Raw genomic sequence first — 21,952 nt, forward strand, 5'->3', positions numbered from 1 at the left:
GTCATGATCCCAGGGTCCTGGGATCGAGCCCCGCATCGGGCTCCCTGCTCCATGGGAAGCCTGCTTCTCCCTCTCCCTCTCCCACTCCCCCTGCTTGTGTTCCCTCTCTCGCTGTGTCTCTCTCTGTCAAATAAATAAATAAAATCTTAAAAAAAAAAAACTAGTTTTTTTAACGTGGTTTTTTTTTTCCACTTTTTGTGAGAGATTTTAAATATTAGAATTTATCATGGTCATTCTTGTTTTTTCTTTTTCTTTTTAAGATTTTATTGATTTATTTGACAGTGAGAGAGAGAGAGAGAGCAGGAGCAGGAGGCGTGGCAGAGGGAGAGGGAGAAGCAGGCTTCCTGCCGAGCAGGGAGCCTGATGTGGGGCTCGATCCCAGGACCCTGGGATCATGACCCGAGCCGAAGGCAGATGCTTAATGACTGAGCCACCCAGACGCCCCTTGTTTCATCTTTTTTCATACCCTTTCCCTTGCCAAACTATATTATTTTGACATAAATCCCAGATATCTCATCATTTTGTTCATAAATATTTTAGTATCTTTTAAAAAATAAGGACTCTTTACCAACATATTTTCCATAACATTATCACACCTAAAAAATAATTCCCTAATATCTTCTTTATGTATTCAGATTTCCCAGATTTTTTATAAATATTTGTGGTTGATTCCTTCAAATAAGAACTAACTTTTCCTAATATAACATAATAAAATAAAAAATGAAAAAATTAACTTTTCCTTCATTCTATTATTGTGACATATTACATTTATTGGTTTTTATATGTTGAACTACCCTTGTATTCCTGAAATTAATCCTTTGGCTATGTTGCTGAATTCAGTTTGCTAGTGTTTTATTGAGGATTTTTGCATCTATGTTCATAAGGGATGTAGGGCTATAGTTTTCTTGTAGTGTCTTTGTCTGGCTTTGGTATCAGAGTAATGCTGGCCTCATAAAATCAATCAAGAAACGTTGCCTCTTCAATTTTTTGGAAATGGTTAAGAAATATTGGTGTTGATTCTGAAGAACTGGCTTTTAAGATGTAGCTTCAGGGCTGACTTTCTGTTGACCTTCACCAAATCATTTTACTATTTTGGACCTGAGTTCCTCCATCTGTAAAAGGATATCTAATTAAATTATATGCTTTTTAACACATCTCTGTTAGTTTGTTGCCCTACACAAGGGTCTAAGTTGGTAGAAAGGTGTTTGCTTTCATCATAATAAGTTGTTATCAGGAATGAATTTCTCCCTGAAATTAATAGAATTGCAGACTTGAAAGTTGAGAGGGGCTTTAAGAGGTTATTTGATTTAGTCCTCTGCCTTTACAGAAGCAAATTATTATCTCTGCCCCATAGGTAAAATAGCTGATATTCAGAAAGTTTAAGTGACTTTCCTAAGGTATATAACTAGGACTTAAGTCTGTTTACCAGAGCCTGAATTATGCAGATGGTCCTTTCTGAAATTAGCTTAATTGGATAATAATCTTTTGTTTTTCCTACTCTGTAGGTTCTTTGCGCTGACATCCCTTCGTCTTGTGTTTCTACTTGCATTCAGCTCAATGATCATTGTGTGTATAGATCAGTGGAAGAACAAAATCTGGCCTGAAATAAAAGGTGAGTTTGATAGCATTTAGAAGAATCTGAACTGGAAATGGTCTTTCCTTTAATTTTTACCTTTAGTTTTGGGGTTTTATGAGGGAGTATATAGAACTGGGAATATCTTTTGATGTCTGAATTGTTGCTTTAGGAGACACTTGAAGGGCTGGGGCTCCATCTGTAGTTCCTTAGAGCTTCGTTCCACCCTTCCCATTGTTATTAAGCTCAGGAAATCTGTATCCACCACCTGAGATATTCTTGCCCTCATAATTGGCCGGAGGAATAAGTAGTCCTCAAGTTAAAAAAAAAATTATCATTGGATACTGCATCTTTACTGAGACAGTATCAATTTGCCTCTCAGGGATTTCTTTTAAATTGTTTATTTACAAAGCACTAAGCTAAGCATTGTGACTTATATAAAGTACTCTAAGATATGGTTCCTTTTCTCAAAGATTATACATACGTAAACAAAAGACAGGTAACGGTTACAGAACAGTACCAGAGATGTCACTGTGCAGTATGTGACCGGTATGTCTGTCATGTATTTTGGCCCTGGCTCAGGCCTTGAATGAAGCAAGAGATTTGAACAGGTGAAGAGAAAAGTGTGTTTCTAGAGAGGGGCTAGTAGTTTGATGAGTCTGAGAAACCAGAAGCTGCAAAGCATCTCCCGAGAGCAAGGAATTAGTCACTTTCACCAGAATGAAGAGGTCATTATAAAAGGAGTGCTAGGAGATAAAACTGAAAATATGTTGGGATTAGATTTTACAAGGCTTTCAAGTTAGGCCTAGAAGTTTATACTTTATCCTATAGGTAGTGGGTGGTCATTGAACATTTTTTTTTTATTAGAGCTATATGCTGAGGTGATATTAAAGATTAATTTGATAGCATTTTACAGGATCCCATGGAAGGAGAAAAAGGGGAAGGAGGGAGACCTGATAGGAAACTATGGCTGTATCTGTGTGAGAAGTAGTCAGAGAGGTATCCCTAGAAACAAACCATGGGTGCCTGGGAAGAAGGAAGACACATGAAGACTGGTAAATAGGGGGTTAGAAGAGTAAGGGATAAAAGCCAACTGTGGGAGTTCAAAGCTAGGAGAGTAGGAGAATGGCATTCCAGGTAGCAGATACAGCAGCGTCAGGCTGGGGAGGCAGTTTGGGTGGGGTTGAGAGCGAGGAAAATTGGTGTATGTTTTTGACATGTTAATTGTGAAGTGTTGGCAGGATATTTACACCAGGGTATACAGCTTTTAAATACATTCCCATCCTGTTTTGCAGAGACTTTAAGGAATCATGTAGTTCATTCACTGGTCTTATGGCTGGTGAATGTCAAAAGACTTGACATCATTCATTGTAGTTAATGGGTCTCTTTTCAAAGAGAAAAGGCAGATTTCTGGGGTTGGAGTGGTTATAACATGCCTCAGTAACCTGGTGCACATTGATGTGTGTGAACAACCAAGACACACTTGAGGGGTGGGATGGATCATTTTTCATGTGCACCTTGGCTCTTGGTTGTAGTAAGTAGAAGGGGCCCTGATGCTCCATTTGGATCCCCTCAGCCGCCCCCCGGAGAAATGAGCAGGCATCAGCCATCCCCCCTGTGTCTGCAGTTCCCTAACTCTGTCAGTATAACATGGTGTCTCCTTTTTATTGGCTATTACTATTTTCTTTTCCCCAAACCTATTAAAACTCAAGCTGTCAGACCAACAGCCTAACATTTTTATGTTTAGTTTTCCCTACCAACTAATGCTGGTGTTTGTTTTAATATTGTAGTGCCAAGACCCGACGCATTAGACAATGAGAGGTATGGAACACTAATTAAATCCCTTTTTGTTGCTCTGATTGATTCTCTTGTTGTAATATTCCGGTTACATGTTGTTAACCCCATGTTATGGATACAGAGTATGAGCTGAGAACCTAGTCTTTTCCAAATAATCATCTTAACAAACCCTAAAGTTCAGGCAGCAGTTTGTTGAGATCGCTAGTGTCCTCTTCCTACATAACAAGAAAAGTTTCTGAAAAAGAAGCATTATAGTGCCCCATAACCTGATATGCCAGGGATTTAGCTGCATTTTTTAGCCCCACTGTCAAAACTTAGAGGCAGCTTATTTCATTTGTCTCCTGGCTTTTATACCAGGTCATTTAGTGTTTTCTGCGACCTCTGGCTTTTTAAAAAGTTCCTGGTCAGAAAACACATTGGTTCCTGGCATCAGCAAGCCAAAGATTCCTCTTGTGTCTTACAATTCCTGCTTCATTTCTCAGTTCATTCATCCCATATGTTTGATCCAAGGAATTTCCTCTGCTATGGTTTATTTTGCTTTTGCTGTATTTATTTTCTCTCTAAGGGACACATCTACCATTGCCTCCCCTTCAGCAGCAGCAGTGTCAGACTGTGCTTTACTTTTATCCCTGAATTGCAATCACAGTGCATTGCAAAGGTCCGAGTGCAGGGAAGATGTTTCTAAGCACAAAGTGCCTTGGAGCTGGTGACAGGTTTATACACGTGGATTGGGCAGCCTCCTCAGAGGGTGGAGTTGTCAGAACACATGTGCCCTCCTAGTCCCTAAATTCAAGTTTCAACCTGATGAGACAAGAAAAACATCCCGCTTCACCTCCAAAGCACCTCGGACTAGCCACTCCCCAGCTCCAATTGAAACTTAGAAGTGGGGCGCCTGGGTGGCTCAGTCGTTAAGTGTCTGCCTTCGGCTCAGGTCATGATCCCAGGGTTCTGGGATCGAGCCCCACATCGGGCTCTCTGCTCAGCGGGAAGCCTGCTTCTCCCTCTCCCACTCCCTCTGCTTGTGTTCCCTCTCGCTGTCTCTCTCTCTGTCAAATAAATAAATAAAATATTTAAAAAAAAAAAAGAAAAAAGAAACTTAGAAGCATTGGCTGCCTACACAGCAAGATGGGGGGATCCCTCAACACCCTCCTTTCACAGCTCCCCCTTCTCTCTCCTATAGCTGGGGCTTTGTGCACCCTCGGCTGCTCAGCGTGCCCGAGCTCTGCCACCACGTGGCTGAAGTCTGGGTTAGTGGGACCATTTTCATAAGGAATCTTGTGCTTTTCAAAAAGCAAAACCCAGGCAAGGTAAGACTCTTCCCTTTTCACTTTCATTTCTGGCTTTTCAGTTCAGTTCCTGCTCAACTGAAACAGTCCTTTGACTACAGAGCCTCATTCAAGAAAGGAAAGACCGTGCTGATTGGGGAGACAAAGGGAAGTTAGAGGAAGGGGCTTCTGACCAGCCACTAGGACTAAGGGAAAAGCTTGGTGACTCCTTCTTTGGGTGCTCGCCTCTTAGATTGAGCCATCTTCCTGCCCCAAGATGGGAAAGAGCTTGCTTGTGTACATTCTGTGTCATATTAAACATGTGGTAGGTTGTTGGGGTTTTTAATTTTTTTCTTTTTTTACTTAAAAAACCCACCACCAACACTTGTGTTCAGAGAGAATTTTTGGCTAAGCCTATGCAAACCAATTTCCCAGTGGGAAAGGTGCAGCCCTGTTGGGTTAGCAAGAGAAAAGGAGTGTGAGTAGAATGGACATCCTCCTTTCCATCCCAGACAGAGTCACCACAGGATGCAAGAGGCTAGACACAGCTCTCATTCTGACCTGCCCACTCAGAGGTCATAGAGTCATTTCAGTCACGTCTCCACCTTATCCCTTGTCCGCACCCCAGTCTCCTGCCATGTAACAGAAACTTAATACTGTTTCTTGACTCCTCTAGTTCTGCTTGCTGAGCTGTGGGATACTGACTTTTTTTGCCGTCTTGGGCCGCTACATCCCTGGGCTCCTGCTATCCTACTTGATACGTAAGTATGGCACGTACCTCCCCCTGAGCTTCCCCACTCCTACCTTTCCTAGCCACAGCTAACTCTGGGTCTAGGAAGAGGACTTTTATATTTTGGTTTGCCAGGAAATAACCTTTTTATATTTTCATACCTGTTTGGTGTCATGAAAATATCTTTCTTCTTGCCTATAACAGGCTCCCCACACATCAAGTCCTTTTCTTACCAAGTCAGCTTTAGAAATTGATGACGGTCCACTAACATATATTGCATTGCCAACTATAAAGGACTGTCCCTATTTGGGAGGAAATTTTTAGAGTCAGTATATTGTGTAACAGCAGAACATAACTTTTAGGGGTTTCTCTACTAGATTCTGCTTATCCTGGGGCACTTCTTTTTCTCCTGGAGCACAATGTTTTAAATTTAGTTACTTCCTATTGGCATGAACTTCTCGTGGGGCAGGAAAAATGAGGAATTATGGCTGTGGCCAGCAGCTCACATGATTTGTGGTGTCATTTCTGAGGCATCGTTACCATCTAGCCTTATTTATGCTCAGTGACACCCAGATGGAAGTGACCACACCTGGTTCTGTCCTCAGTATATCAGCAGCACCCTCTCCTGTGCACAGCCACGTAGGTGGCCACAGAAGTGTCTGCCCTCCAAAACCCCCTCATGTGGTACAGGAGACTAGTAAAGACTACCAGCAGAATCAAGCAGAACTGTTCCCCACCGAGTGTCCTGTCAGAGGACACATAGCAGAGGGACAGTCAGGACTGTTTCGTCCAGCCCCTTCTCCACTTTGTGACTATGTCCCACTCCTCTCAGTTGTCACTGTCATGATGTGGCCCCTTGCTGTGTACCACCGACTGTGGGATCGAGCCTATGTGCGGTTGAAGCCCGCTCTGCAGCGGCTGGACTTCAGTGTCCGCGGCTACATGATGTCCAAGCAGAGAGAGAGACAACGTAAGTGTCAAGGGGAGGCTTCCTTCCACTTGGGCAATTTGGGGAAGAGAAGGAAAAGCCCGTAGGCTGACATAATGTGTAGGTCCTCGAAAGTGGGAGAGGTGGGATGTGGGGGTGCGTGTAGGAGGGTGGTAGGTAAAAGTGGTATCTTATTCCAGGGAAGTCTGTGCAGGCTTACCAATTTTTGCATTTGCAATTCTGGGCACTCCCAAATTGAATAAAAATCAGACAGTGAAGATATCCCTACTGTTTGCTGCTTTTCATGAAGCACTTTCCGTGTGGCCAAGCACTGTTTGGCAGCTCTGCGTATTTTTGTTTATTTTACTTTTTTTTTTTTTTAAAAGATTTTATTTATTTATCTGACAGAGAGAGACACAGTGAGAGCAGGAACACAAGCAGGGGGAGTAGGAGAGGGAGAAGCAGGCTTCCCAAGGAGCAGGGAGCCCGATGCGGGGCTCGATCCCAGGACCCTGGGATCATGACCTGAGCCGAAGGCAGACGCTTAACGACTGAGCCACCCAGGCGCCCTTTTATTTTATTAATGCGTATCTTACTTAACCTTGACAACCTTGAGAAAAGAAATTGAACTTTACAGTCAGTAAATAGCAACTCCTAAGCCAGGCCTCCTTTCACTACTGAAAGCTGCTTTCCAAAGGTGATACTTCATACTGCCTGAGAAACCAGAAGGGTGCTAGCCCAAGACCATTCAACACACGAATGACAGTTGTGTGAACTTTCTCCTCCCTTCTGTGGGCTGGTCAGATTGGGTGTATCATTAAGCCCTAGCCCTCCAAGAGCCCTGCACGTGGTCATCAAGGCCCAGCTCCCCCTGGCACAGCCGGCTAAATAGTATCAGTCCTCAAAAGCCTGATTTAACCAAGGTGGGGCATCTCCCTTTGCCCTCTCTATGGAGCATCCACTTCCTGCTTGACATCGTGTCTGCCCCTCGCCTATCCTGTGAGTTGTTGACCATCTGACCAGAACAAAAATGTGGAGGGGCTGGTGGAGGAGAGGCATCTGAAGAGAGAGCTTTCTTTCCTGTGTTATCAACTCATCTTGCCACTTAGGCTCAGCAGCCCCACCCTTAGGCTTTGGTGGTGTGTGTTTGTTTGTTTTCAGGCATTGTAATGTAGGCTTCGGGCCATATTCTGAGGGTTCATTCTCTTATATTCTGATTTTATGCCTTTGAAGTCGGAGGCGGGTGGGGTTTTTTGCTCAAGGGAAGGCGTCAAGGCCTTCTGCTCTTCCCACGCAGTGCGCCGCCGAGGTCTACATCCAGAGCATGCCTTGGACAACCACAGTGACAGTGAAGAAGAGCTTGCTGCCTTCTGTCCTCAGGTATCTTGGGTGTGGGAAGTACACCACCAGCTAGTGTTCTTTTAGCAACCTTGAACCATATGGCAGCTCACATTTAGGCGGTAAGTAGGTTTTCAAGCTTATTACGGGCGCTCCAAGGCCCCACCCTCCCCTTGCCCCCAAGAGCAGTGAGGAGAGAAGCTAGTGTTATATTGGGACTGTGTGCGTAGATCTCAGTTTGAGCCTGGTGACCAGCACACCCTCTTCCATGTCTCCTTTTAACCCCTACCGTCATGGCAGAACTTCTGGAACTGGCGTGATCGTCTTTTAAACAGCCCAGCCCACCTTATGTTGGGCAATATGTCTTCCTGGCCACCTGTGAAAAGTAATCTCTGGATCAGTTATTTGCTTAAGAGTAAGTGACTGGTTGACTCCCCAGACCGCTTTCCTTCTACTCAAGATTGATAAGTAAGGGTGTTTTCCTTGGGGGAGCAGCCTAAAAGGGATCAAGATATTGACTAAAGTCCCCAGTCTTGTCTGGTTGCACTGCTGGCCGTAGGCTAGCCTTTAGGGCCAGCTAATTAGTAGAGCTGTAACTGGGGAACTGCACCTGTTCCTAATGGCATCCTCTCTTCAGGCTTGTTGGTCTTTTCTTTCCTAAGCTGGATGATTCTACTGTTGCCAGGGAATTGGCCATCACAGACTCTGAGCACTCAGATGCTGAGGTCTCCTGTACAGACAATGGCACATTCAATCTTTCACGGGGCCAAACACCTCTAACAGAAGGCTCTGAAGGTGAGGGGAACCGTGGACGTGAGTTCGTAATGGCCCTGTTGCTGCTCAGCTTCCCTGGGCAGAGAGGGTACTGCCCCCTCCTCTCCTGTTTTCTGAGGTGTGGGTCAGGTGGTGGAGCAGCTTGGGGCGGGGGGTATGGCTTCAGCCGGGATTGCACTGCTGCTCTCCTTGAAATCCTCCCTTAGGAGCCTCGGGTTCTAGTCTCCTGTGGAGCACAGGGGAGGAACGGAAGGGATTTCTTTGGCCAGTAGAGATCATAGCAGTGAATAAGTGGAGGGGAAAGGCCGACCAGTGCTATAGGTTTTGCTTCACCCTGAGAAATTCAGGGTAGAAAAATCTGGTTACATGGAGCTGACTTTGTGAGGCTAGGGCATAGGAGTGCCAGGCTGTTGCCATGTCTCAGACACCCCTCTATTTTCCCAGACCTAGATGGTCACAGTGATCCAGAAGAATCCTTTGCCAGAGACCTTCCAGACTTCCCTTCCATTAATGTGGATCCTGCTGGCCTAGATGATGAGGACGATACCAGCATTGGGATGCCTAGTTTGATGTACCGTTCCCCACCAGGGGCTGAGGAGCTCCAGAACCCCCCTGCCAGCCAGGAGGAGGCTGTACTGCCGGAGCTCCTGCTCGGTTCCCTGCCTGCAGGGTCCAACCTCACCAGCAACCTCGCCAGCCTGGTCTCCCAGGGCATGATCCACCTGGCCCTGTCAGGGGCCTCCCAGCCAGGCCCTTCTGGCCCGCCTCCCCGGAGAACAAGAGGCTTCCTCCGGGCCCCCAGTTCAGACCTGGACACTGATGCTGAGGGGGATGACTTTGAACTTCTGGACCAGTCGGAGCTGAATCAGCTGGACCCTGCCAGTTCCAGGAGCCACTGAGGCAGAGACTCCTTTTAGGGGTCACTGTGGTTTAGGTTTTTTTTCTCCTTATCCTACTTAAGGTGAAGGGGCAAGGGAAGAACCCAGGTCCCATCCACACTGAATTACATAGGTTTGCTTGGTGGCCTGGCAGAAGCTCAGGCCTGCTGAGAGGATACTCACTCCCCTGCTACCAGCTGGATGCCCATTTCTGAGCTCAATCACTGTAGTGAGAGTGCTCCCCTGAGGGAGGCTTCTCTCCATCAGAATGGTACTTTGGGGAACACAGTAATCAGGGGTATTGGTTCCCCTTTGAGGGGGTGCTGCTGTTTGCTTCTAGGTATGGGTGCTTGGGGGTGATAGAAGCACCCTTCCCTTCCTCCCTCCATCACCTCCTTGGAGCTCCAAGTCAGGCAGCAGCTGGAAGAGTTACATTGCCATCTTCCTCTTTTGCTAAGCCATGATTTGATTTGTCTCTTTCTAAGCACGTGTTTTGGTTCTGCAGAGCAGGCCTGCTCCCTCTGCCCCGGCCCATCCTCATTTCTTGAGGCCTAACCTCCAGTGCTCCAAAATAGTGTTTGTGACATTTAAGAAATGTGAACATGATGTGGGGGTGGGCCTCTTTGACATTACCTTGGGCTGTGGGGTCAGCTGGCTGAGAGGGCGAGTGCCTCTATATCTCCTGGTCTCATGGAATCTTCTGAAGCTGCCTGGTTATTTTTGGTGCTGCTAACCCCTGGCTCCATTTGACCATCAGCCTGAGCAATGAGCAAAGCAATACCATACCATATCCATTTCCGTGTTCCTGTTCCTTCCCCTGCTCCTCCTTTGGAGAAGCAATAATTGCATGGGGGATGTCAAAGTAGCACTTTACAAATGGCTCATTGGCATTCACCCCAGGAGCCACCAGCTCTTCTTGCACCAGCTCTTCTTACTCCCTGTTCAGTTCTTTTAATACTTTTATTTTTAACTGCTTCCCAACTTGGCGGGGCCTCTTTTAAGGATGAGCCTAGTTAGCAAGAGTGTGTCTGTAGTCAGCAGAGACTTCTCTAAGGGGTATCTGTTCTACTGCCCCTAGAAAAATCATGTGAGACAAAAACTAAAAATGGTAATTCTAAACCTATGCCAGCCTACAGCCTCTCTTTGCCTCCCCAATCAGAGCTCAGGCCAAACTCTTCTGTCCTCTTGCCCTCTGCATTAACCCTTTGCTGATCCTCAGGGACCACTCCCCCAACACCCCCATACCTGGGCAAGGGATGTTGGACAGAGCCCATTTTCATGTGCTGCAGGTGGGAGTGTGCTAACATGTTTGCTCTTGGTTGATGGAAAAGGTAGAGGCCAGGAGTGAAAATTAAGAGAACGGAGAAGAGCTAGGTGCCTGTTCATAGTCACTTGTGTGTGTGAAGGTTAGGGGTAAGTGGTATCTCCCCACTTTACAGTTCTCAGACTTTGGACACCTACTGTCTTCTCAGAGCCCAGATGTCTCACAGGTGAGCTCTGATGTGGGAAAAAATGGGAAGTGTGGAAGAGGAGTGGGTTTTGGTGTGTTTGCATGAATGTGTTTAGCTTCAGGCCTTGGAAGTTGGGAAGAGGGAGGGAGGAAGGAGAGCAAAATCTTCAGAAGGTGTTTCTTGTTCCTGGGGGATCCTGCTCTGAATCTCCTTAGTCCTCCACTGTGAACTGGGGTGGGGATGGGCGGTGGGGGGCGGGTGGTGTTGGGGAATAAATCTTGTATGAGAACAATCTTTTAAGAGACTGATGTTGAATGGTGTTTTACCCATGATAGTCTTCTCCTTAATCTGAGATGTGATTAATCTGAGGTGACAGCCTCAGAAGAGGAAGCCTGTGTGAGGGACCCACCTGCCTGTCCCTATTTGTGACCTTTGTGATGGTCAGAACAGTCACCAAATATGAGGCCACTTCCCTCCCCAGGAGAGCCCAGACAGCACAACTGGCACCCTTGGCTGGCATCTAGCCTGCAGTCCCATCATTTTTAATTTTTTATAGTAAGTTTTAAGGTTTTTTATTTATTCATTTGAGACAGATAGAGAGCATGAGCAGGGGGAGGGGCAGAGGGAGTCTCCGCTGAGCAGGAAGCCTAATGTGGGACTTGATCCCAGGACCCTGGGATCATGACCTGAGCCGAAGGCAGAGGCTTAACCATCTGAGCCACCCAGGAGCCCCCCCCCTTTTTAGGATTTTGTTTGTCAGCACAGCAGGGGGAGCAGCAGACAGAGGGCGAAGCAGGCTCCCTGCTGAGCAAGGAGTCCCATGTGGCACTCGATGCCAGGACCCCTGGATCACGACCTGAGCCGAAGGCAGACACCCAACTGAGCCACCCAGGCATCCCCGTTTTTAATTCTTAATACTGTTCCCTGGCTGTGTGAAGACAAGTACCTGCATCAAAGGCTAATGAGACTTTAGGTAACAGGCTTTAAAAAGTAGCACCATGCTCCTCCTCTGGGTTGAGCTGCAGGGACAGCTGCTCTTTGGCCTTCAGCTGACCTCAGAAACTAGAAACACTTATTTCAGGCTTTGTCCCATTGGCCACTGTGGGCAGGAATGGAAAACACCTGCCAGGTGTTGCCATAAGATCGACTCGGCCAACAGGAAACTTTTCTACAAGCTTTGCGGCTTAACAGTAGCCCCCTCCCAACCCTGCCTTTCCTTGGCGTCCAAACCACAGCACGTGTTGAGCGCCCCCTGTGTGCGAGGCTCAGTAACCCGCAAATAAGGGTAGCGCTATGCTTCCAGGGCTCTTAGGCATTTTCGTGTCTTCCCAACCACCCTCCTGCTAGTACCTCTTGTTCCTATTTTACAAATGAGACTTATCGACGAAAAGAACGTTGGGCCGTGGGAGAGGACACGTCCCTGTGGGTAACTGATCCTGTGACCTTGAGCAAGTCGCTAGCCCAGCGGGAGCTGATCCTAAGCTTTCTCCCCCCGGGAACACCGTCCCAGCTCACGGTCACGAGCTCAGCCGCCGCTGGAAGTGGGTTTCGAGACTTCGGCCCACGCCCCGAGCGGCAGGGGGGGCGGGTAGAAGCGTTCTGGAGCTAGCGCCGCGCCCCCGCCGCTGAGACCCCGGAGGCGGGCGCCCGGCTCCGGATTGGACCGAACTACGGCGCCCGGGAAGGGTTGCTTCGTGCCTCGCGAAGACGTCCCCTCCCGCCAATCAACGCTTGCGACCCGCCCTTCTCGTCGCCGGAAGCAGCCGTTGCCCCGAGCAACTGCAACGTCCGGCTTTCCGAGTTAGCGGCGGGAAAGGCCATGAGTAAAGGCCGGGCGGAGGCCGCGGCGGGAGGTAAACGGGGCAGTGGGCGCGGGGGAGACCGGGCGGGGGGCGGGCGAGGCGTCGGTTGAGTGACCCCCCCATCCCTGTCCCGTCTCCTCGTAGCCCCCGGGATCCTCCTGAGGTACCTGCAGGAGCAGAACCGGCCCTACAGCGCCCAGGACATGTTCGGGAACCTGCAGCGGGAACACGGACTGGGCAAGGCGGTGAGGACCCTCTCCTGGGATTCCTCCCCTTGGGTCCCCTCGAATCAGTCTGGGGTGCTGCCCTCTCGAAGCTGCCATTCTAGCCTTGGGCTTCCTAAGGCTTGTCGGGCGCTTCCCGATCTGGGGCTGAAATTCCCGCTGCCTGGGCCCCCGAAATCATTCCTCTGATTGCCCGCCCGTCCCTACACCCTCCCCAGGCGGTGGTGAAGGCACTAGAGCAGCTGGCCCAGCAAGGCAAAATCAAAGAGAAGGTGTACGGCAAGCAGAAGATCTATTTTGCCGACCAGGTGAGGGAAACCTGTGCAGATTATCGCGCGTGTGAGACCCCGACATTAGGTGAACCAGTCTCTAGAATGAACTCTCTTCTGGAGAATTTGAGGCACCCCATGAAACTCAACCTGTCTTACGCCATGAAAAGGGCGCCAGGCACCCTTTAAATCAAGGTGGGTACTCCCCTTGCTGTGACCCAGATTAGTGAGACTTCCAGATTCGGGACATGATCGATGACAGAAGACCCTGAATTGCTGCTGCCAGGATCCATTCCCGCTTGGAAGTTTCTTTTCCCAGGCATCTAGATTAGAGAACCACCATCTGCCAAATGATTCGCCTTCTGTCCCCACCCCTCACTCCCGACATAGATAACACTAATTTTGTATCTCTGGGCCAGCCCACCACCTGGAGCCTTCCAGACCTTTCTGAGTCAATACTAATACCGCTAAAGTAGAATGCCTCATCTCCCTAAATGGGCTCCTCTTACCTGCTTCTACCTCTGTGGAGTCACGCCTCACCCAACCCAGAGACTGGGGAGTGAGTCACTCTTCCCTTTCCCCACTGCCCTGTTGGTTTTCCCCCTTCCTGACTCCGCCCTCTCCTTTCCATCAGGTGTTCCTCATCTCTCCTGATACCCTCCTAACATCTGCTCTGGCCTCCTCAGCCATCGTAAACACTGCAGCCAGAAGGGTCTAATTGGCAATAGTGCCATTGCCCGACTTCAAACTCTAGCGCCCCCTAGAACAGGGAAAAGGTACTTGGAGCCTCGGCCCCAGGCTGCCGCCTGCTTCACTGTACCTTCTGGGTCCATTCACCAGTACTAGACCATTTAGATGAGTTTTACTCCTGTGTCCTTCCTCTGCCTGGAGCTTCAAAGACCCTTCTTCCTCTTCTGCCTCTTTGCTCAGCTAACGCTTACTCATCCTTTAGGATTCGCCTCAGGCATCACCTTCTCCAGAGACCGTCCCCGAATTCTCTAATCGCCTCTTCTTCAGGCGCTCACCTCTCTGAGGGATGCTGTATTGCGTTTATCTTTCTGCACGTCTTCACTGGACTGCAGCTCTCCTAAGGCAGCCCCACTTCTCACTCGTATTCCTTTGCTCAGCACCCCCACCTCAGGAGTTAACATCCAGTAGACACTGAATACTAGTTTAACTGAACCAAACCACTATTAAGGCTAATTTTCCTAAAATAGGTTTCATTATGTGTTTACTCTAATGAAGATTCCCTAAGGGAGAATTTTGCAGATTTTGTTCTGTAAAGGGCCAGACCGGTAATATTTTTGTGCTTTGCAGGCCAGATGGTCTCTTGTCACAGCTACGCAGCTGTCACGACCACTCGTGTCTGCCATGTAGACAGAAGCGGCCCGAGACAGTATGTAAACGGGCAGGCGTGGCTGTGTTTCAATCAGTTTTTGTTTTCAAAACCCTGTATCTGGCAGGACGTGGCGTGCAGGCTGGCCTTCCGCCTCTTCCTAACCTGCTGCCCATCACCACTGACAAGACCCCCGCAGAGCTCCAGCGCTGTCCTTGGCAGCAGCTGGTCTCAGGGGACGGGCTGCTCAGACTTGCCCCGGAGTCCCTTCAGTACTGCCCGCCATGCCTCTGTACCTGTCCTGGTTCTTCCTGTTGTGGGAACGTGCAACTTAGGTAGCCCTACCTTGGGAAGAATGTTCCTTTACTCCTTTAGCCCAGTGAGCGGTATTACCACTAAACTGAGATCTCTGCCCTGTTCGGCATCCTGCCAGCCTTGAAGCCCCTTGAGGACAGGCCTCAGGTTTTAACTTCTTGTTTATACCTTGTTAGTTGGGACCAGTACTAAACTGAGTGGTTTCTCACAGGACCCTCCTGCTGTTCTCCCAGGCCCTCTGGAGGGTTGGGGAGCCCCACGTTCTTGCATGTGTCTGATGCTGCCCTCTGCTCCCAGATGTGGCTTCCCCTCCTGTGCCTCACATCAGCTCCCTTGTTTTTCCTCTCACCTCTGGCAGGACCAGTTTGCCATGGTGAGTGACGCCGACCTCCGAGGCCTGGATGCCAAAATTGTGGCCCTCACGGCTAAGGTGCAGAGCCTACAGCAGGGCTGCCGCCACATGGAGGCTGGTAGGACTGGGCAGCCCCTGAAGGGGCCCCTAGGGTCAGGGTCAGCTAGAGGTCAGGAATTACAGAGTGGATGGTTTTGCGTCAGTGAGTTTCTGCTCGGCTGCCACAGGCATCATGTTAAAAGAGAGAACAGCTCATGGCTTTTTTTTTTTTTAGATTTTATTTATTTATTTGAGAGAATGAGATAGAGAGTACATGAGAGGGGGGAGGGTCAGAGGGAGAAGCAGACACCCCGCTGAGTAGGGAGTCCGATGCGGGACTCGATCCCGGGACTCCAGGATCATGACCTGAGCCGAAGGCAGTCGCTTAACCAACTGAGCCACCCAGGTGCCCCAGCTCATGGCTTTTAAATATAAGTGGGCAAGACATGCATTTGCTTTCCCTAACATTATCAGTGTCCTGGGCCCACGCTCCCTCTGTGCCTGCTTCTTTAACTGGCTACAGGGAAGTGTTCAACCTCACTTTACCACTGCTGGTAGATGAAGGAGGAAAGAAAACTAGAATAAACTGGTAATTCTGTAAGCCTTCATCTCTGCTGAGCATTTCCAGAATATGGAACTCTTTCTGGACCCTGTGTGTAGAACCTAGAGCAAGATGGGGGCCCAGTCTCCTGCCTCAGGCAGCACCCACTGGGAAAGACAAAGCCCCATCTTCAGGGGTAGGAAGGGACCTCAGAGAGCTATGGTTTCAGAGCTGAAGGAGTTAACTAGTGCCCTGACCACACCGGAGATGCAGAAAGAGATCCAGGAGTTGAAGAAGGAATGTGCTGGCTACAGAGAGAGACTGAAGAATATAAAAGCAGCCACCAACCACGTGACTCCGGAAGAGAAAGAGCGGGTGAGCTGGGAGGGAGGGGTGAGCTGGGAGGGCTGTCGGAGCAGGGTGGAGCGAGGAGGCGGCTGGCCCCCACCTGCCGCCGAGCTGAGGGTCTAGAGGCAGCTGTTGTCCGTCCAGGTGTACAGCGAGAGGCAGAAGTACTGCAAGGAGTGGAGGAAGCGGAAGAGGATGGTGAGTGTGCGCGCTCCGGGCAGGCCCCGAGAAATGGCAGGAGAAACCGCTGCCCAGTAGTGTGGCTCTGCCAGGCGGTGCCCACCACCCACCTGAAAGGGGTGGTTTTGTTTCTTGTCAGGCAACAGAGCTGTCAGATGCAATTCTGGAAGGATACCCCAAGAGCAAGAAGCAGTTCTTTGTAAGTGGTTCTCTCTCCCGTCCTCACTCCCCTGGACACTCTGTCCGAGGAGGGCTCATTCACTTGTCTCCCTGCCCCAGGAGGAAGTTGGGATAGAGACAGATGAGGATTACAACGTGAAGCTCCCAGACCCTTGAGTGGTCCTCCCGCAGGACGGGGGATGGAAAGAGAGGTCCTGGGCTGGCTGCCTCCTTCAGGTCGGCTTCTTTTTTTGTTCCTGCTTTCTGCCTTTGGGCAGAGCGGCGGGGAGAGGGGCAGGGGCCAGAGTATGGGGCGCAGGGAGCGAGCGAGCCCACAGCGGATGGTCAGGCTCCTTTCACTGGCTACATTCCAGTTGCTTGAACTGAATGCTCAATCTTGGAACAGCGCTAAAGGAAAGCATTTGGCAATATTTATTGTAATATAATTTGATATATAAATACTTAATTTCCTCTGGATACCCAAATGTCCCAGATGTCAACCCTGAGGAAGGCTACAGGGTAGAGAGAGGCTACTGTACACAGCATTCAAGGAGCCCAAGGCCTTACCCAGGACTTCTCCGGGCTCTGTACCCCAGGAGGCCTTTAAATACCTTCTCTACCCCTTCACCCTGGCCCCAGGTCCTGGGAGAAATGCACATAGCACGGAGATGGCAGAGACCCAGATACACTTGACAGGAAGGCTGGGAGTGGTTTTGAGGCCCAGTTCATTTTCCAAAATTGTAACTTTAGCAAAATTGCACTGTTGGTGTTTAAAAAATTAAAAAAACAAAAACCTTTTAACACATAGTGCTGTGTCACACTCCTCTGTGCTGTGCTCCTGCCTGTGGGGACAGAGAGGGCAGGAGCACGCAGGGAGCAGGAAAGGAGAGGCAGTGGAGTAGGGCAGGGTAGGCGAGGGCAGGATCCTGGCAGCCCGAGCCCAGGTACCAGGCGGCCTGTCACACTTCATGGCTGTGGGAATATCTCCTCGCATTCCTTTCTTCCTGTCCCGCTACTGCCAAAATGGCCAAACTTGGTCCAGATGTTGCCCAAATCTGGCCCAAGAGACCAAACCAAATGCAATAGTAGCTTCCAGGTATGTGTAGATAAGGAGCAAAAATCTGAGGCTTAGAAAGGGAGAGGCCGGGAACTCTTGGGGGTGCCCAGAGCAGACCCCCCGCCCGAGGACTTTTATGGGGAGGGGGAAAGACAGTAGGCTCGAGTTTTGTGGTCAATATAATAAATTAAAGCTTTCACAAAACAAACACCCCAGCCCCACGGAGGATGAGGAGTGCCAGGGAACCAAGCACTGGGAGCCAGCGGCCCCGTGTGCAGCGTCGCAGTCCGACCTCAGAAGCCCAGCGGCTCTGGCCAAGCAGAGTTGGCTCTTCTGCGGGTTCCGGGCGCCAGTCAGTACAGCTGGTTCTTCAGCTGGTGCAGGACGCCAATCACGATCTCCCGGAGGGTCTGGCGGGGGCAGCAGAGGGAGACACAGCTGACGCGGACGCAAGGACAGAGGCGAGGACGGAGCCGGCTCAGGGACGCGCCTAGGCCAGGCGTGCTCTCTAGAGCGCAACGGGAAAAGCCCGTGGGCCACACTGCCGGCTGCAGTTTACTCTGAAATGTCCGCGCAACAGGATGGGGAAAGGGGTGGCCCAGCTGGCTACGTGGAAAAGCAAAGGCAAGAAATGGGAATGGTAACATTTAGGAGGTGGGCTCGTGAGTGTCAGGGTTGCAGTATGCTTAAAGTGTTTCCAGAAAATGTCAGGAAACAAAAAAGACTCCAGATGCAAGTCAAGCCTCAGAAAAGGCAACCAGTCCTCAGAAGCAGAAGACTCCCAGCAACAGCATTCACACGCTGCCCCCGTTACAAAGATTGACAAACCCCCGGGGGCAAACTACTTCAACAGGCCTGGGGGTGGCGGCCAGGACTCTTCCCAGACGTGCCACGTGAGTCCGCTGCCGTGATGAGGGTGAGGAGGGCTACGCACTGGGCAGCCACACGGGGGCCGGGGCTGAGAAGGGGCAGAGCAAGGCTTGCGGGACTTTAGTGCCCCATCAGTCTCGCCAAATGAAACCGTAACAGGAAAATCTGGGCTAGGAAGCAAAAAAGGGAGACACCCCCCCAAGAAACCTAAAAGCTGCTGCCCTCGCTCTCTGAACAAATTAGGACTTGGGCCACTTTGCCTGGGGGAGGGGAGGAGACCCGCCCCCACCCCACGGCCACTGCTGCCCCGTACCTGAGGCTTACAGTGCTCCTCAATCCAGCTGAAGACACAGGCTGACAGCTCCTGGAAGCTGGCCACAGAGATGGAGGCATTGAAGGACTGGAACAGGGAGTCCATGATGCCTTGAAACACATTGAACTTGACCTGGTCAGAGACCTGGTCTTCCCCCTCGTGGGGATTGTCCTGGTGGGCCTTCACAATCTGCTCGTAGTTCCTGAAAGCGAGCAGTAATGGCTCAGGCACTGAAGCAGCTCCGGTACCCGAGGTTCTCCCCCAGGAAGGGGCTCCCGGAGAGCTGCTGGGAGGTAGTCAACATCGGCTAGATACTGCTTCTGGGACCGAAGCAGTGACCCCTCTCCACCCTCCCCTTCATGAAGCCCACAGGCACTTTGAGTATCTGCTATGCGTCAGGGACGGCTGGGGGACAGAGTCCGGCCTCTAAGTGGCCACCTAAGGGAGGCAGAGGATTATCTGTCCTGTAGTAGCTGACGTGACCTTTGAACGAGAGGAAGGTATGAACTGAAGTTGGCTCAGAAGCCCTGGCTACCCCAGCTCAGCGCCCCCCTTACACTTTCATGATCTTTAGGGCCATGACGTCCTTGCGTAGCATGGACACCTCCTCCTCCTGCTTTTTCTTCTCCTTGTGCAAAAACTGGATGTAGTCAATGGCTGCGGTGGGGGGCGGGCACAGAGGAAGTTTCAACCAGAAGGACGAGGCTGACTTTGTTTCCCCTTCCCCCCTCCCTCCCCTCCCTGCCCGAGTCCCCAACTCCCATAACCACCCCCCTCCCACCAGGGCCAGGCTGAGAGTGGGTAGAAGGCTCTGGCCTCTTCTACAGCCCCGTTGGCCCCAACCACTCCCAGGGCTCTCGCTGGCCATACTCTTCTGCAGAACGATGGCTTTGCTGAGCTTTTGGGAGCCAATGGAGAAGTCCTGCTGCTGGCAGGTGGGGACGATGGTCTGAAGGTCGTCATAGCCTCTCTGTGGAGACAGCAGGGGAATCCTTAACTCTGACGGATTAAGGCAAACTGGCTCCAAGCTTTCTCTCCGAGAACCGAGTTCCATGCTCAAATCAAAGGGGTGGGGGTGCTGGAAGGAGGGAGGTGTTCATGTCCAGGGCCTAGATGAGCTGCCCGCAAGGATGCCTGGGCTATCTGATGAGGTCGGGGCAGAGTGCATCTGAAACATAAGGCCCTCCTGCGCTGGCTGAGCTGCAGGCCTCCCCAGTCACCTTGATGGCGTCCCTCCTCTTCTGCTCAGCCTGTGTATGTGCTCGCCGCCGCCGGTCCTTGTAGGACTCCTTGTAGGACTCCTGGTGGTAATCGCTGTCCTCGTCATCTACGCTCAAAGTTGGGGGCGGGAAGAGGTCATTTTGAGGCCCAGTGGGCCCCAGCTAACCCACCTTGCCCCAGCGGGGAAGAAAAAACTAGTACCCAGAGACAGCAAATGGCCAGAAGAGCCTAATGTCCTAGATGAGGGGAGAGATGGGGAGAGCCTGTGGCTTACACTAGGCCTCCAGCACCCGCATGTGGATGACTGGAGCTTCCTGTCTAGGAAATATACTAAAACGATGGTATTTCTGAGCCCCCCCCAGGTGAGGGCATGTTGCTGCCTACCTGTATTGGGGACGGAAGAGGCACTGGTGGAACCGATGCTATTAGCTCTGGACACTACACTCCCCTTTCGGGTACTTTCTACAAAAAGCCCTGGAAAAGAGAGGTCCCAATCACTAAGGGGTAGGGCCAGGGAACACTATTAGACCCAGAGGCACCTGTGGGTACAATGGCTTCCTGACCCTTAAATGCTGACCTCTCCCTTTCAACCCAAAAGCCACCCATACTGGGTCATCCGCTTCCTGCTGTGCCATGCTGCAGTGCTCCTGTCCCTGGTGTCCACACTGCTCCGTGGGCCTGGATTGGCACCACTGGTTCACAAGACGGGCACAGTGACGGGGAGGGAGTGGCTAGCTCACTACTGTCATCGCCTCCCTGCTTTATGCTGCCTGCCCCCGTCCTGCAGCTCCTCCCTCTGTCCCGGGACAGTGGGCTGTGCTCAGGTGTGGCTGGCGAGACCACAGGAATCTACAGGGCTGCAGCGGGAGTGTCACCAGGGAGCCGGAGACGGTGGGGGAGGCACTCACCGGGGTCCAGGCTGTTGTCGCTGTAGGCATATTCCACCTGCAAAAGAGCAAAGGAGAAGCTCATTAGACCTCCGCCCGGGGACCGCACCTCCTTTCACGCGCGTCGCGCGCGCGCACACACCCCCCCCCCACCCACACCCTCCCCCCAGGGTGCGCAGGCAATTGCGGGATGCACGCGCGCGAGCGTACACACGTGTACACACACACAGAGCGCACACATCCCCCTGGGGTGCGCAGGCGACTGCAGGGCTGCCCCGGGAGCCAAGAGCGAAGAGGCCATGGGAGCGCCGCCCCTCCGCAGCACCCCGTCTGCCCCCACCCCCGCTCCAGCGCCTCCCAGCCCCCAAACCCTGCCCCCTCACACTCGTGCACACACGCGTCACTTGTCTCCCCACCTTGGCACGCGCGGGGGGAGAGCTGTCTTCTCTGCAGCCCTGGGGCCCGGAGGGCGGGGGGACCTTTGGGGACTTCAAGGAGTCCCCTCGTCTTCCGGCCCCCCCACGTGCACGAGCCCGACCCGCCCTCCCCTCGCCGGCGTGCGCGCCCGCGGGGCTTGCCTTGACCCAGGGGTCGTCCGGAGAGGCGCCCGGCTCCGTCATCTCCGACCCACCGAACCGGAAACCAGCCCGCGGGCGGGCCCCCTGCCGCGAGGAAGAGGCGAGGCGCATCCACGTGACCCAAACCCACCAACCCACGCGCCGGAGGCGGAGGGCGGGGCGAGGGGCGCGCATGCGCAGCCCGGAAACACCGAGCCCGTGGGCGGGGGACACTGGCGTCGGAGCGGACGCGGTTGTCTTCTCTGCCTTCCCTTGGGGTGGGCGTCCCTGCTGCCGCGACGTGAAGTACATTCTGTAAAATGGGGTCCCCTCAAAGGGCTCGTCCGAACGGTTTGCCGATAGTTGTGTGCACGCGCTGTGCGGGCCCAGACGGCTCCCGGGGACGCGTGTCCCACCCCCACCCTTGCAGGCAGCCCGCCCCGTGGCTGCGCAGGCCTGGCCACCTGGGCCGACCCCGCCGGCCTGCCCGCTCCGTGAGGGCAGAGGCCCCGCCTGGCTTCTGGAAGGCCGGTCCTCCAACACGCAGCCAGGCGTCTGGCAGGAGACCAGTGGAAGAAACGCTTTCAGAGAGCCTGCTGGCTAACTTACGCTACTTTACAGATAAGGAAACTGAGGAACCTAGAAAGTCTGTAGCTTCTCGCAAAGCAGACAGCTACCAGTGACAGGACCAAGGCTGACCTCAGTCTGGCTGGCTTCAAAAGCCAAGCTGTTAACCACTGCACTCCTG

General features: G+C 51.6%; 3 protein-coding genes across 11 annotated transcripts in view; 2 read left to right on the top strand and 1 right to left on the bottom strand.

The window, feature by feature from the left end:
- The first annotated feature begins 1,470 nt into the window (after window positions 1-1,470).
- RETREG3 (reticulophagy regulator family member 3) lies at window positions 1,471-10,406 on the top strand. The gene is made up of 8 exons (XM_081804992.1): window positions 1,471-1,612; window positions 3,364-3,394; window positions 4,551-4,677; window positions 5,312-5,396; window positions 6,198-6,335; window positions 7,591-7,673; window positions 8,294-8,426; window positions 8,850-10,406. Exons 1-8 carry the CDS (start codon window positions 1,558-1,560, stop codon window positions 9,302-9,304), a joined length of 1,107 nt encoding a protein of 368 aa, XP_081661118.1. The 5' UTR covers window positions 1,471-1,557; the 3' UTR covers window positions 9,305-10,406.
- A 1,097-nt stretch (window positions 10,407-11,503) lies between these two features.
- PSMC3IP (PSMC3 interacting protein) overlaps window positions 11,504-21,952 on the top strand; it is a 180,226-nt gene continuing 169,777 nt past the window's right edge. Inside the window, exons 1-9 of one of the 6 annotated variants that reach the window (XR_014140482.1) lie at window positions 11,510-12,587; window positions 12,681-12,781; window positions 12,979-13,068; window positions 15,039-15,150; window positions 15,842-15,987; window positions 16,105-16,158; window positions 16,280-16,339; window positions 16,420-16,536; window positions 16,939-17,093. Coding sequence is in view for 3 of the 6 variants with exons in the window: in XM_081804993.1 (XP_081661119.1) it covers window positions 12,554-12,587; window positions 12,681-12,781; window positions 12,979-13,068; window positions 15,039-15,150; window positions 15,842-15,987; window positions 16,105-16,158; window positions 16,280-16,435 (693 nt within the window). In the remaining 3 variants the exon portion in view is untranslated. Of the gene's footprint in view, window positions 12,588-12,680; window positions 12,782-12,978; window positions 13,069-15,038; window positions 15,151-15,841; window positions 15,988-16,104; window positions 17,094-21,952 lie in introns of those variants that run through there. The other 5 variants (XR_014140480.1, XM_081804995.1, XM_081804994.1 and 2 more) reach the window with 5 other exon arrangements.
- MLX (MAX dimerization protein MLX) lies at window positions 16,709-21,592 on the bottom strand. Of its 4 annotated transcripts, none has more exons than XM_081804988.1 (8): window positions 21,064-21,592; window positions 20,669-20,705; window positions 20,145-20,234; window positions 19,760-19,866; window positions 19,410-19,509; window positions 19,097-19,196; window positions 18,540-18,741; window positions 16,709-17,766 (listed from the first exon to the last, which is right to left on the bottom strand). In XM_081804988.1, the coding sequence occupies exons 1-8, from the start codon at window positions 21,514-21,516 to the stop codon at window positions 17,710-17,712; spliced, it is 1,146 nt and encodes a 381-aa protein (XP_081661114.1). In that variant the 5' UTR covers window positions 21,517-21,592; the 3' UTR covers window positions 16,709-17,709. The 4 variants fall into 4 exon arrangements, with proteins under 4 accessions (XP_081661114.1, XP_081661115.1, XP_081661117.1 ...); XM_081804989.1 differs by having other exon boundaries at window positions 21,226-21,528; XM_081804990.1 differs by having other exon boundaries at window positions 17,757-17,864; window positions 21,226-21,568.

The sequence above is a fragment of the Leptonychotes weddellii genome, chromosome 15 (genome assembly GCF_054177405.1).
Source record: "Leptonychotes weddellii isolate Sample4059 chromosome 15, ASM5417740v2, whole genome shotgun sequence".
NCBI classification, from domain to species: domain Eukaryota; kingdom Metazoa; phylum Chordata; class Mammalia; order Carnivora; family Phocidae; genus Leptonychotes; species Leptonychotes weddellii.

What these genes read in the sequence shown, in the direction of transcription:
- RETREG3 (XM_081804992.1), top strand. Translation starts at nt 1,558, where the DNA reads ATGATCATTGTGTGTATAGATCAGTGGAAGAACAAAATCTGGCCTGAA. An exon ending in GACGCATTAGACAATGAGAG is followed by an intron (nt 3,395 to 4,550) that starts GTATGGAACACT and finishes TCTCTCCTATAG; the next exon opens with CTGGGGCTTTGTGCACCCTC. An exon ending in AAAAGCAAAACCCAGGCAAG is followed by an intron (nt 4,678 to 5,311) that starts GTAAGACTCTTC and finishes TGACTCCTCTAG; the next exon opens with TTCTGCTTGCTGAGCTGTGG.
- MLX (XM_081804988.1), bottom strand. Translation starts at nt 21,516, where the DNA reads ATGTACTTCACGTCGCGGCAGCAGGGACGCCCACCCCAAGGGAAGGCA. An exon ending in CTCTTCCGTCCCCAATACAG is followed by an intron (nt 19,867 to 20,144) that starts GTAGGCAGCAAC and finishes CTTTGAGCGTAG; the next exon opens with ATGACGAGGACAGCGATTAC. An exon ending in AGGAGCACTGTAAGCCTCAG is followed by an intron (nt 17,767 to 18,539) that starts GTACGGGGCAGC and finishes TGCCCCCGCCAG; the next exon opens with ACCCTCCGGGAGATCGTGAT.